This window comes from Mustela putorius, unplaced genomic scaffold, assembly GCF_011764305.1.
Source record: "Mustela putorius furo isolate JIRA1106 unplaced genomic scaffold, ASM1176430v1.1 tig00003859_pilon_pilon_pilon, whole genome shotgun sequence".
Classification (NCBI taxonomy): domain Eukaryota; kingdom Metazoa; phylum Chordata; class Mammalia; order Carnivora; family Mustelidae; genus Mustela; species Mustela putorius.
The window spans coordinates 34,436,138-34,448,878 of record NW_025422011.1 but is presented as its reverse complement, the minus strand read 5'-3'; the positions used below and the strand labels follow the sequence as shown (position 1 = coordinate 34,448,878).

Here is a 12,741-nt window from a genome sequence, read left to right as displayed (position 1 = left end):
ACTCTCGTGGGCCCCAGCCTTCCTCTGTTGGCTTTGCCTTTGGTCCGCTTCTGGCCACATTCCTACAGTGACCAGAGTCTCATATTTGCTGTGGTGGCTTAAGTTCTGTTCGCACGTAAAAGTCTTCCGGGCGCTCTGGTAATTTCAGACAGCCAGGGTAATTTGAAAAAAGACGTGTCTTGTGGAGTTTGTCCAGCCTGTAAAAATGTAGATTAAAACTGAGGCCCCGGCTGTAGTGACTCCTGCCAGACCTGGGGACTGTGCCAGACAGAGTCTGCGGTGTCAATGCCATCTGCGGCCCACAGGGATTTTAATCAGCTTAACTGAGCAACCTGTCCTGGGAGGCCCAGGCAAGGCAACAACCTAGCAGTACAGTCAAGGGGGATTCAGGCCATACACTGGGGGAAGGCGTTGGACTGAGTCTCCAGGGTCCAGTCCTGCCCTGATTCTAGAATTCACTCCTGTTCGAGTGGTCCTAGGTGCCAAAGCTTTTCTCTTGTCTGGGGAATGCCGCCTTGGTGCTGAGCACCGGGAAGTGCTTCTTGTCCTTCGCTGTTCCCAAGACCCAGAGCAAATGTCTTTGGTTGGGGCTGACCACTAGGGGGAACTCCACTCCAGATAGCGGGGTTCAAGCGCGCCCAGACGCTAGCTAGGTTGACTCAGAGTCTTCCAACCGGTTTTTTTGTAAAGACCGGGAACGAGGCAGAGCTCGGGCCAACCTCAATTTGGACTGCGTCGCACGCGTCGGCGCGGTGAGGGGCGGGGGGGTAGCTCCGAACACCCAAAGGATTGCTGTTCTGAGTACGCCTCTAATCGGTCTTCCTGTGGCTTTTCTCTGTTTGCAGTTCTCGATACAAATTGCTTTTCTGTTTCCTTCTTTCCATTTCCTACGGCCGGGGAACGACGCTGACGGGCTGGAGAAGCCCAGCGGACTGACAGCACCAGCGCTGGGACCCGCCCTTCGGTCTCCCCGGGGCCGGAAGGGTGCAGGAGAGGGAGGTGACAGGAGTGGGGCGGGGCCGATTGGGGCGGAGCCTCCTGGGAGGCGGGGCTTGCGGACTCTAAACACGTTCCAGGGGGCGGGGCCGCGGCTGGGCAGACGGGGCGAAAGCAGGTTCGAAGGGGCGGGGTTGAAGAGGCAGGTCCCAGAGGAAAGGGAACCGTTGGCGGACGGGTCCCTGCCGGCTGCTGCGCCGCGGGAGAGGAAAGGGGATTTGAGGGGCGGTCCCAAGGGAAGGAGGGCGGGAGAAAGCCGGCGCTCCGGGACGAGCCTCCCGTGGGTCCCGCCCCCGTCACGTGGGCTCCAGACCGGGCCGCTGCCGCTCGGTCCGCTGGTTGGTCGGTCAGTTGGTCGGTGGGTCAGTGGCCTGCAGCTCGGTTCTCGCCTCTCATGTTCGGAGGTGGGAGGGACACGGGAGCGGCCCGCACACCTGATCCGCCCGGACAGGAGCCCTGCATCCAGGTCAGTGGGCTCTCCCCACGCCCCACGTCCCCTGCGCGTTCCAGACCGGGAGCCCCCGCGGGGGCATTGCCTGGGGAACCGAAAGCCCCCAGATTCAAGAACCATCCGAGGAGTGGGAGTCAGTGCCAGTGAGGGTCCCAGAGCGTGTCCCAGGCGAGAGAACAGGAACCCTCTTCCTCTTTCCTGGCCAGAATTCTGGGAGGAGGGTATAACTCCTGCGGATTTGCTCCGAATTTCCACCCAAATCTGCCCGGAATTTACAGACAGTCCGCGCGCCCTTGCAGGTGCCAACTTGGCCCTGGAGATGCGGGATGGCCAGTCCCATTTCTGTGCGGTATGTCAGCGAAGCACCGGCGTAATGTAGAAAGCCCACGGTGGTCGGCCGGTTTAGGGTCTGTTTGCCCAAACATCTCTTCGAGTGTGTTCAGATGCAACGCCTTTACTGAGACCAACTCTGTAATTGCGAAAACGCAACGTGCCCCAAATCTCAAGCCACTGCGTCCCAGGAGACTGCCAGATGGAGAAGGTGCTAGTTGAAAGTGGGCTCCTCCTCTCCCTCCTGACATCCAATCTCCAGACCTGCAGTTTTTCTTCAAATGAAAATATGATTCTATGTTTTGAAAAAGTAGAATTTCCAAAGTTTGCAGGGGGTTGAAACAAGGATTCCAGCTAGTCTTTAATCCTCTTAAAAAACAGACCCAGAATATTGTATTTCTACTTATAGAGCAGCTGGCTATGTCGTACAGGTCCATCCCTCTTTGCATATTTCTAAGTCCACATCCTATCTTTCTCTTCATCTGTTTCTTTCCTTTCCCAGTTCCTTAACTGATCATAATACAAATCTCAAGTGTTTACAAATTTTATGTTGCATTTTGTGAAGTTAAATGCCCAACTACAGAAAGGTAGTTGACTGTGCACAAAATTCATCTTCAGTATGTTCTGTCTTTGATTATAATATAGAAAATATAGAATATAGCAATATATAGAATATATATATATAGAGAGAGAATATAGAAAACACAAAATAGCATTTAATTTAGAGATTGTTTTTCTTTGGGACTTGAGAGGCAGCCCATTAGTATTCTGCTTAAATTCATATTTAAACGACCTTGAAGTGGGAAATGAGAGACATGAATTACTCATTTACTCCATCCATCCATGATTTTATGAACACATTATTATTTTTACTTAGAGATTTGATGATGTGCCAGTTATAATTATTGTATTATATTTTGTGTTTAATATTTATATTAATTTTTTATATTATCGATAATATATCACCTAATTATGTTATATTGTAGTATAACTATATTAATATAATATTTATATTAATGCATTTATTGTATATAATACTGAGGAGACAAACTGAGAATCATGATCTCTGCTAGGACAGTGTGGCAAGTGTGGTGGCTCTAAGACTGAGCAGAATGAGTGAGATAAATGCAACTTGAGAGAGGGAAGAGAAAAGAGTTGTGGCAATTCCTATCTTTCTTTTTTTTTTTTTTAAGATTTTATTTATTTATTTGAGAGAGAGAAGGAGAACAAGTGGGGGTGGGGAGCAGCAGAGGGAGAGGATGAAGCAGGTTCCCAACTGGGCAGGGAACCCAGTGTGGTACAGTCCCAGAACCCTGGGATCATGACCTGAATGGAAGGCAGATGCTTAACAGACTGAGCCACCCAGGTGCTGCAGGAATTCCCATCTTTCATCTGACCTGGGAAGATCTGGGATAATTTCAAGTGGATGACTTGTGTGATGGATTTATCCTGGGAGTGAGAGGATTTCTCCTGGACGGGTGTCTCCAGGCAGAGACGGGTAGAGCGTGGTGTGGGCTGAGAGCTGTGCAGGCAGGCAAACACCAGCTAGCCATGAGAAGTGGCAAGTGGCCCAACTGGGTGAGTGCTGGGCAGTAAAGCTGGTGACAAGGATGAAGCATGGCCCCAGTGGGCTTTGAAGGCAGAAGTCCAGAATTGGAAAACATGGTAGCCAATGAGAGATTTTAAGCAAGAGATTGACTGATGGTTCTTGGTGAGCTTCTCAAAGTCCAGGACCTTGGTCCTTGGCCATCCTAACCCATGGCCTGATGTGGAGAAAATCCAGGAAATATTTGTGAACTGAATGATCAGGCAACACCTTGGAGCTGAGCTTCTCAACCTTTAACAAGCTTAAGAGCACTAGGGGATCTTGTTCAAATGCAGATTCTGACTCCTAGGTCTGCCTCTGGGATCTGACCTACATTTCTAAAAAGTTCTAGGGTGGTGCCCTTCACTGTCTCTGGCAAGGATTAAGGGCTGTTGTTTGCAAACCTGGGGAGCTTTTAAACTATTTGGAAGTGGGTCTGGGTCTGGGTCTGGCGTGGTGTTTCCAAGTTTCCCCTGGGGATTCCAGTGAGGGCCAAGGTGGGGCCTGCTCAAGCCCACTGTGGCTGTGCTGTGGGAAGGAGTGGGGGTGGAGGGGGCAGGCACAGGGAGGGGGGTCTAGTTAGGACGTTGAAGGTCAATCAGGATAGAAATGGGAAGGCCTTCTATTGGGCCTGAAAGATTGGGACAGGTAGGAGAGACTCTAGAGAGATGGAATCTATGGCCAAGGGTTCAGGGAGTGCTGGTGTCTATTTTTAGAGTGACTGCACAGCTTGTAGAAGTGAGGAGGGGGAAATAATTCTGAGAGAATTCAGCTTTGGAGAAGAATGGCATGCCCTTGAGGCTATAACATTTGTTGTAAAATTTGGAAATTGGTTTTGACGTGGCCATTGAAAAAAATTTTTTTCCTGAAATACAGATCTGTTCATAACACTTCCCTGCTCTACATCCTCTGGTGGCTCCCCTTTTGCAACACAGGAGAAGGAAAAGCTAGTATGAATGCAGCTAACCAACCATCTAAACATTTAGTAAATTCCCAGACTGCGCCCCATTCAAGAAGTGACCCCTGGTGGGGGGGCGGGGGAAGATGTGACATTGTCACCACTTGGTGTGGGCACAACTAGACTGCAAGCTTTTGGCAGCTTGGTGTCCTGAGTCACTGTTTTTCCTGCTTCCTCCTCAGAGCCATTCCACTTTGTTTCCTGGTGTCATTCTTTGGTTTCAACACTTGGTGGCACCTCTGGGTCTCAGTTTTCCAAGAATCCACAGGTGGTCTCAGAAGGGCGGGCTGTGTCCCTTTTAAACTCCGAAAACCTGGTCTTAATTCGCCCTTGGGGATCTTCAGGACATCCATTCTTATCTCTGACACACTCAGTAAAGAATCTAGGAGATGCTGTCCTAGAGCAGTCGTTTCGCTTCAGACCCAGATATCCTTCTGGCCTTGCAATTTTCCAGGGTTCTGTGAACTGTCAGTTTGTCTTCAGGAAACCCATGACTTCTACTTAGTACTCCAAGGTAATTCCTATTTTGGGGTCCTCTCAATTCTTGCTTTCATTTCCTCTTGTCTGTCACATCCATGCTTATGCACACAGAGATGCAGGCTCTTAATCACCATGTTCCACGTGGTGCAGTCATCTGGGCCCTGTAATATACCTGTGGATGGAAGGTCTCCACAAGATGGGGTAGCATTGCCTCCTTGGTAGGATAAAGTGTGGCATCCTTGTCTGGCACTGAAGGCCCTGCAAAGACTGGCAGTACTGTAGCTCACAGCTGTATCCCTACTGTTCCCCAAACTGAGTAGCTCACCAGTTTCTGTCTTATGTGTCTCTCCATCTTTGCACATGCTATGTGCTCTTCCTGGAAAGGTCTTCATGGAAAGGTCTCACTCTGTGAGATGAATGAACTCTTATTAAAACTTCAGGATGCAAATCAAACCCTTGAAACCCCTCTCTTCCTCCCATCTCCAAGGCACTGGGACTCTTCTCTCTGGGGCATACATAGAGAACTCAGCTGTGATACTTAGGCACTTCATTTGCATTATCTCTGTCCACACCTGCTCCAGACTGTGAGCTGCTCCAGGCCTCCATCAGTCCTTGGGTGCAGCCCTACACTTAGCAGATGTGCAGGAAGAGTTTGTTTTAAACACAGACCCTGAGCTGGCTGTTTTTGCTGTGTTTGCCCTGGAAGAGGCGGAAAGAGGTAGGCCCTTTTGCACCAGAGATGAGGGAAGAAGCAAGAGGACAACCTGAAAGTCTGGGACAGGCCCAGTGAGGAGTGGCCCATAGGGCTAGAGTCGAGGGTGGGGTGGGGAGGGGACCCTGGGCGAGGTGAGACTGGAGTCAGGCTGGGGTGAGGTCATGGAAGGCCTTGAACTCTGCGGCTAAAGAACTGAGATTTTAATTCCCATGATCCTGAAGGTCTTTCAGTGTGGAAAAGACATGGAGAAATCTCTGCTTTCAGGATGATCCAGGGCTGGCAAGGGCAGCATGGAAGGATAGGAAGCAACCTCCTGTGGAGTATGCTGTTGGAATAACTCATGGAGGTAGCTTAGGATGTGAATTAAGGCAGTGGCAGTGGAGATGGAGAAGAATCTTGCCAAGAAATCCTGCAGGATTGAGTGATTGGATTTGAGGGAGAGGGAAAGGCAGCAAATGGGACACTGACACTTTGTGCTAGTGTGCTGGGAGAAGAATGAGGCATTGTCAGTAGCATGAGAGCATGGAGGAGATTCTTGGAAGGGGGAAGGGAAGTGAAGATGGTTAGTTCCTTTTGGAATCAGAAGAGAAGTGGGTACTTTATTTCATCATATATATAGACACACATCATATACACACATGGATGGTGAAGCTACCAGAGGAACCTATCTAGGGTTACCTTCTCCTGGTGGTAGAACCCAGGCTGCCTGGCCCTCTGGCCTGGGGCTTTATCCTTTGGAGCACCATGAGTTGGCCAGAGTAGAGCTGCCAGAAGGTCCAGATGGAGATTCCATTAGGCAGTGAAAAACAGGAAAGAGACCAGGTTTGGGGTGAATTCAGTCTGCAGAATAGCTAAGCCTGGAATCTTCCAGGTCAAGGACTCAGAAGAGAAATATCTGTGGTGGCCAAGGCCAATGTAGGTGTGAAGGCTCCTGAGTCCTCTCTGTCCTGTGACCCAGGCGTGTGTGGGCTATTGGGGAGCAGGGAGTGCTTTATGGCATGGACACCCACACTTGTTAGTGCTCAGTGTGGGTAATATGTACTAAATGGATTTTCTGGGAGTATACCCACCCCTCTCTCAGTTCTCCAGAAGGATGAATTCTAAGACCCAAACCCTTGGCAAATTTTAGGGACCCATCCAATCAGTCAGTAGAAGTTGGCTGTGGTGTGGTGGAGTGGGGGTGGTGGGTGGCTCTGAGCATAGGCCCTTGTGTAGGGCCTGTGTCAGGGATCCAGATGGTTGGTGGAGGGCCCTAGCTGTCCCGTGAGGGGAGAGGACCTTATCTAGAATCTGCAATGCTGCCTCGAGACTCCATGGCCGGAGGCTGCATTTCCTCTCTTCCTCACCTCTCCCTTCTACACCTTTATGCCTGGCGGTGCTCCTTCGCCCCCAGCCTCCCCGGGGCAGATTCTGCCTTTCCTATGGGTCAGTGGTCACCTTAGTTTGATGAGACAGAGCTGGGTTAACGCATGAGAATCATTTAGAGTATTGCCTGGTGTGTGGTCATTGCCAAAGGAAAACGAAGACAAGGAGTGCTGGAATTCAACCTAGAGGGAAAACTTGTCAAGCCTCGTGGCTCTTTGGAACTATACGGCTGCATCTGGGAAGTTTCTGCCTTATCTTGTTTTGAGTTTTTGGTTTTTGCTATTAATTAATTTATTTTTTTTACTGAAAGAAAAATGTATGCAGAGCTGCTCATCCACGGTAAAGGACAGCTAGAGATTGCAGACTTGAGATCTGGGTTGTCCGTGTCTCAGGAATGACTCATGCAGAGGTGGGTGGGTGGAGGGCCTTCTGACAAATCTCCAGAACAGCTTGTTAACCCAGGTGAGGCTAAGGGGAGTGATGGTAGCCTAGCCTCTCCCCTCTGGCCTGTAGCTGCCGAGCAGGTCCCACGTGGCTCTGCTTGGGGTGAATCTGTTTCCTCCTGCTGATGAGGACAGGCAGAGGGAAGGGGTGATCCAGATCCTGGGCTTGCTCTCTGTCTGCCCAGGGATAGCCATGGCTTAATGGTTGCTGGGAGTGTCCTCGGGGCACAGAGTGCAGACTCCTGTCCTGCATCAGTCCACGGCGGCGACTTCTGTGCGTGTTTGGAATATACTAGTTGCATGTGGCTGGGCCTCTCAGCTGGGCAGGGACGGCTCTGACTGGGAGGGCCACTCCTGGGACTGCACTGGTATCCAGAGGTCTTAGCAAACGTCTGCAACCTGCTTCTGGCAGAAGAGCCCGGAAGACTCTGCCAAAAAGAACCCCTGAGGCTGACAGACCGTATGTGCGTGCATGCGTGTGCATGTGTGTGTGTGTTTGTGAGAGAGAGAGAGAGAAAGAGGAAGGAAGGGAGGGAGGGAGGGGGAGAGAGAGGTACGCCTGTAGGAGCCAAGAGGCCTATTGTCAGAATTGGGGAAAAGAGACAGGCAGAGCTGCAGCTCAGGCCAGAACTCCAAAAATGAGCTCCCTTTCTTTCCTACATGTGCATGTGGCACTTGCTCTCTTTCCAGGGGCAGCGCTTTCCTTCCCTCATTTCCCCTGACTCAAGGAGCTTTTGGCGGGAACAGCTAGCTGGACACTGCACTGCTTCATGAAGACAGCAGAGGTGTGGGTGCACGGGGGGACCCCCAGAAAGCTGCCTCCAGAGGGAGGAGAGGGGGAGCGCCCCGCTTTGGTGGATTTTACAAAGGGCTTGTCTCACGAGATGAGTGATACTACTCCCATCATATGGGAGGGAAATAGGTGTCAGAAAATTCAAGTGTTTTTTTTTGTAAAAACAAACAAACAAACAAACAAAACCCTCCAAGTATTAGATTTAATTTATTGTCGAAATTGGGATACTTTTGAGTGTGAAAGGAGGCAGACAGATGCTGAGCTGGGTGGGATGTGGGGTAGCAGGACTGTCTTGGGCATACCAGAAGTGTGGTATCTGGCTCTGGATTAAGTAAGTGACCAGGGCGGGTAATGGGAGGCAGGAGAGGATCAGGGAGAGGGGGCTGCAGTAGGAGCAGGGTTAGAACTTGAATTTGGGCAAGAAAGGCAGATTCTTCTAATTCAACATTTTACCAAAGCAGAGGAATCATTCTTGGCTCTGACACCTGACCTTGACGGGATGTCATGAAAAAGTTTTATTACATAAGCTCTTCCTGTGATCAGCCAAGACATCTGGTTCTTCGATGCAGTGCACTCACACAGTAACAACCACCACCACCCCGTGTGTCTGTCTAGGTTTTCCCTGCGCCAGCTCACTGGGCCCGCACAATGCCTCAGGCAGGGATTATTGTCTTGTTTCTGGAGATGAGGAGACGAGTCTTGCCTACTGCCCCCAGCCTCCCAGCATGGCGGGCTCCCACCTTCCTCCACCGTGAGGGCCTCCCTGATCTCCGAGGGACCCCACTTGCTCAAGTGTGTAGATTTCGAACCGTACAGCCTCCCTTTCAAGGCCACTCTTCATGGACTTGCTGTTGCTACCCTGAGCTTTAAGTTCTTCATCTGTTCATTGGGAACAATAAGAAGCTTGTTCCATTGGCTTCTGGTGAAGATTTTAATGAGGTGATACACGTAGTGTTGATTGTGGATTGCAGTGCTTGGCATAGCCTACGTAGTCAGCAGTTGGGGTTGTTATCATGTTGTCCTCTTCTCAGGAAGCCTGGAAGAGAATATTTTGTCAAGAAGAGTGACATATCATCTAGAGGACTCATTCTAAAATCTCAGGGAAGGAGCACTCCCTGGGCCTCCAGGTGTGACTCAAAAGGACAGCCATGGTGGAGGTGAGCCGGAAGTCCAAGAGGCAGAAGTGCATGACTGGTGGGAAACAGCCTGGTTTCAGATGGCTGGTCACCAATGTACAGCACAAAGGCAGCAGGGAAGACTGAAAACCCAAACCAGCTCAATGAGATGTGGTAGGGGGAAGTGCATAGTCCTATCTGTAGACTCCAAAAATCAGTGGTGTAGGTTTCCTACCTGGCCACATGGAAAAGCCCATAGAAGTCAGCCTGGTTCATTAATAGAAGTCCTGGCTTTAGACCTTGCTAGAAGATCATCCCTCTTTTTTCTGTACTGGCCAAAACTGGACACACCACATTCTGGGAGCAGGTGGAAGAGGGGTGTTTAGTGCCCCAAAGCCAGAGTCTGTGTCCTGCAAGCTTTGAAAGGACCTAAGGACTGATAGGAAGACACTGGGGCTGTGATTGTGATTTTCAGCTTGGGGACAGAGCCATCTTGTTCTGTGTTGCTCAGAGGGTAGAGTTGGGGGTCCGTGGTGGGGATGGCAGAGGGAATTAAGGAGGAGGCAGATTTCAGTTCTTTGTGAGAAGTTTTGTGGGGTAAGAAATTCTGCATAACTCAAGCTTATCTTGAGGGCAAGGTCTCAGAGCCTGTGTTGCAGTCTTACCTCAAGAAGGTGTTGTCCAAGTGGTCTTCACTAGAGAGAAGTTGGCCAAATTGCAGGGGAGGCAGGGTTTTCTAAGAGCTTGAACTGAAAGTGCAGCAGGATTGTGGAGATGGTTGGCTTCTGAGGTGGAACGAAGGCAGGAGGCTGGGAAGCGTGGTCCCAAAGTTGTGTAAGACCTTCTCTGGCCCAAGTTACAGGCTGAATGAAGTCCTGCTCAGTAATGGCCTGGGAGAGAGGAAAGGCTCTGAGGAAAAATGGTTTTGTGACCTGAAACTCGAGGCCTGGGATCCCGAAGAAGTGATTATACTCTGTATATTCTCTGCGGATACCTGCCTTGGCCCAGCCCCCTCACGGGGCTTGAAGCCTCTTGCAGACTCAGGGTCACCCCTCGAAGATTTCAAGAACACAGCATCCTGGTGTCTGAAGAACCCGGGCCATGTGGTCTGAGGCACTGGGATTGCAGCATCGAAGAAGGGATGGTGGATATAGGAGAGAGCCATCTAGGAAGGCAGTGGGGACGACACTGGGAAGTCTAACTGTCTGTCTGCAGTCTGGGCCCCAGAGCCAGCTTCCAGCCCCAAGATTTGCCCAGGAAGGGCTGTGGGCAGTGGGGCCTTATTCAGCTAGGCTGAGGTTTCGGGTGGGGTGCGTGGGTGGAGGATGGAGAGCGCTGTGGTTAAGCAATGTGGATGCCTGAGGGGTATCCTCTCCTGACCTGGGTGGCAGGGAGGGAGGCCAGGGAGGCCCTCAAGTCAGAACCGGCCCCCTGGATCCGGGGCAACTCCCCCTTTTAGGAACAAAGGTGGAGCCTAATTCTAAGTGCTCTGGAGCCAGGAGACTCACGACCTCATTTAATATTTCAGTCACCGAATGATTTTTGACCATCTGTGCTGAGGACTGCAGGAACCTGAGATGAGTAAGACATGTCCACTGCTTGGGTCCAACTTCAGGATTGTACCCCTTCCTCAAAATTGGCAATGCTAACCACAGAGAGAACACGGGGAACATTCAGAGAAGAGGTTGGGGCACTTGGTTTGCTGAGGAGGTAGCCTTTGAGATGTGTCTTGAAGGAAACAGAGGGACCAGAGACACCCCTTTCTCTGGGTCCACGGTATTTCTAGCAGAGGGGACAGCAGTGGACAGAGAAAACCAGAGGAATGGTAAATTAAAGAGCATATGTGGACAACAGCCAGTGGTTTGGTTTGGTGTAACCAAGGAGTGGGGTTATACAGTGAACTGGGGATTAGAAATCATCATTTATTAAGTCCCCATTGAAGAGGAAAATGACTCAGGAAAAGTGACTTTTCCCAAGGTTCTCCAGCTGGCAGGAGGCTGAAATAAGACTTGGGCCCAGTCTACCTGATCCTCAAGCCCATGTTTTTTCCATTCTATCTTGCCACCGCATTGAAAGGTCAGATTATTCAGAGTCTTAAGTTTACCACAAAGATCAAGCCTTCATGCTGGGGCAGGACGCCACTCGGGCTGCACGTGTCAGATGACATTAACCTGTGAGAAGCACTTGGTGGACTTGGCCAGATTAAGGACACGTAGTTAGCCCCAGTAAATATATACGTACACACAGAGAGACCTATTTAGAGATAAATTTCTAAAATAGAGGCGGTTGCATAGTGTCGTAGAAACTGTTACTTCCTGAGCTCTATAGGCAGTTGCTGATTTCCTGGCTGAATTCCACGCACTCAATAAGTATATTAGAATGGGGCAAGATAACCTGGGATCTTCTCTAATTTATACAAAAAGCTTCTTGGCTTTAGCTGCTCTGTCATTAGTAACAGGTTGCTTACAGCCCACCTCATCTGCTGGGGACCTGATCAGTAATGTGGACTGCCTGGCTGGGGACCCCAGAGTGTCGGCACTAAAGGGGGTACTCTGGGGTGGGTTGGAAAGGTGGGGTGAGGGATGGGAGTCAGAAGAGCCTCCGCAGGAACCCAGGTGGGGGTGTGGGTGGAGAGGAGGGGCCAGCACAGCTCAGTAAGCGGGCAGAGAGCCTGCCCGTGCAGGAGCATGGAGTGGGGGCTGGATGCTGCGTGAAGGAGAGCATTGTTTCCACCAGGCATGTTCAGGCTCTGAGCAGGTGGGTGCTGGTAGTGGCTGCCTGCTGAAGTTGGGGTTCTTCCTTACCTTGTAAACCATAGAGCCAGCCAGTCCATGTTGCTGATCAGGTCTGCCCAGAACCCCATCCTGTGTTCAGCGTGGCTGCCCCTCCTCCCTGCAGCAGAGCTCAGAACCCAGATCTGGCCCTGGCAGCTGCACCCTGCTTCCTCAGGGTGGACCTGGGGTCCTTCCGGCTGCCCAGTGGGATGCTTCCCCTCAGCCCAGAGACAAGAGCCTGAGAAGACCACCTCAGGGAGGCTGGGGTGCCATTCGGGTAATATCTGAGCTGCAGTGACTTGGGATCTCGTGTTAATGGGACTGCAGGTGAGACAAAGCTCTCCCTCCGCATCCTCCCTGTGAATCAGGAGCCCTTTGAAAACTGTTAAGAGCTGCATCAGGGTCACAAATCCAGTACTCAACTGTCATGTTGTATTTGACAGAGAATTTTAAATAAATCTTGTGACAGTTGAATGAGGGATGGCATTCATGACAAGGTTTCTGCAGGCTACAGGAGACACATCTCTTGTTGCTTCACGGTGACCTGCTGTGTGTGTGCAAACCTTCCCCAAGTGTCTCCAGGGGCAGTTGCCTGCTTGGCTGTAGGTGTCCTGGAAGTGTGATGTCCACGGGGAGCAACGGTGGGGACTCTCTGGGACACCAGTACAGCTTGACCATCTTCTGCCTCTGACACCTCTGAGTTAAAGGGGCTCTCTTGATGCCAGTGCCCAGGGCC

The 12,741-nt window shown here is 50.8% G+C and overlaps 1 protein-coding gene across 5 annotated transcripts in view; it reads left to right on the top strand.

The window, feature by feature from the left end:
• Positions 1-1,117: 1,117 nt before the first annotated feature.
• PPFIBP2 (PPFIA binding protein 2) overlaps positions 1,118-12,741 on the top strand; it is a 145,787-nt gene continuing 134,163 nt past the window's right edge. For 4 of the 5 annotated variants that reach the window (XM_045065865.1, XM_004780164.3, XM_004780163.3 and 1 more), the window contains exon 1: positions 1,118-1,462. In XM_045065865.1, the coding sequence (XP_044921800.1) occupies positions 1,391-1,462 (72 nt within the window). In that variant the 5' untranslated portion in view covers positions 1,118-1,390. The remainder of the gene's footprint in view (positions 1,463-12,741) is intronic. The other variant, XM_004780166.3, reaches the window with a different exon arrangement.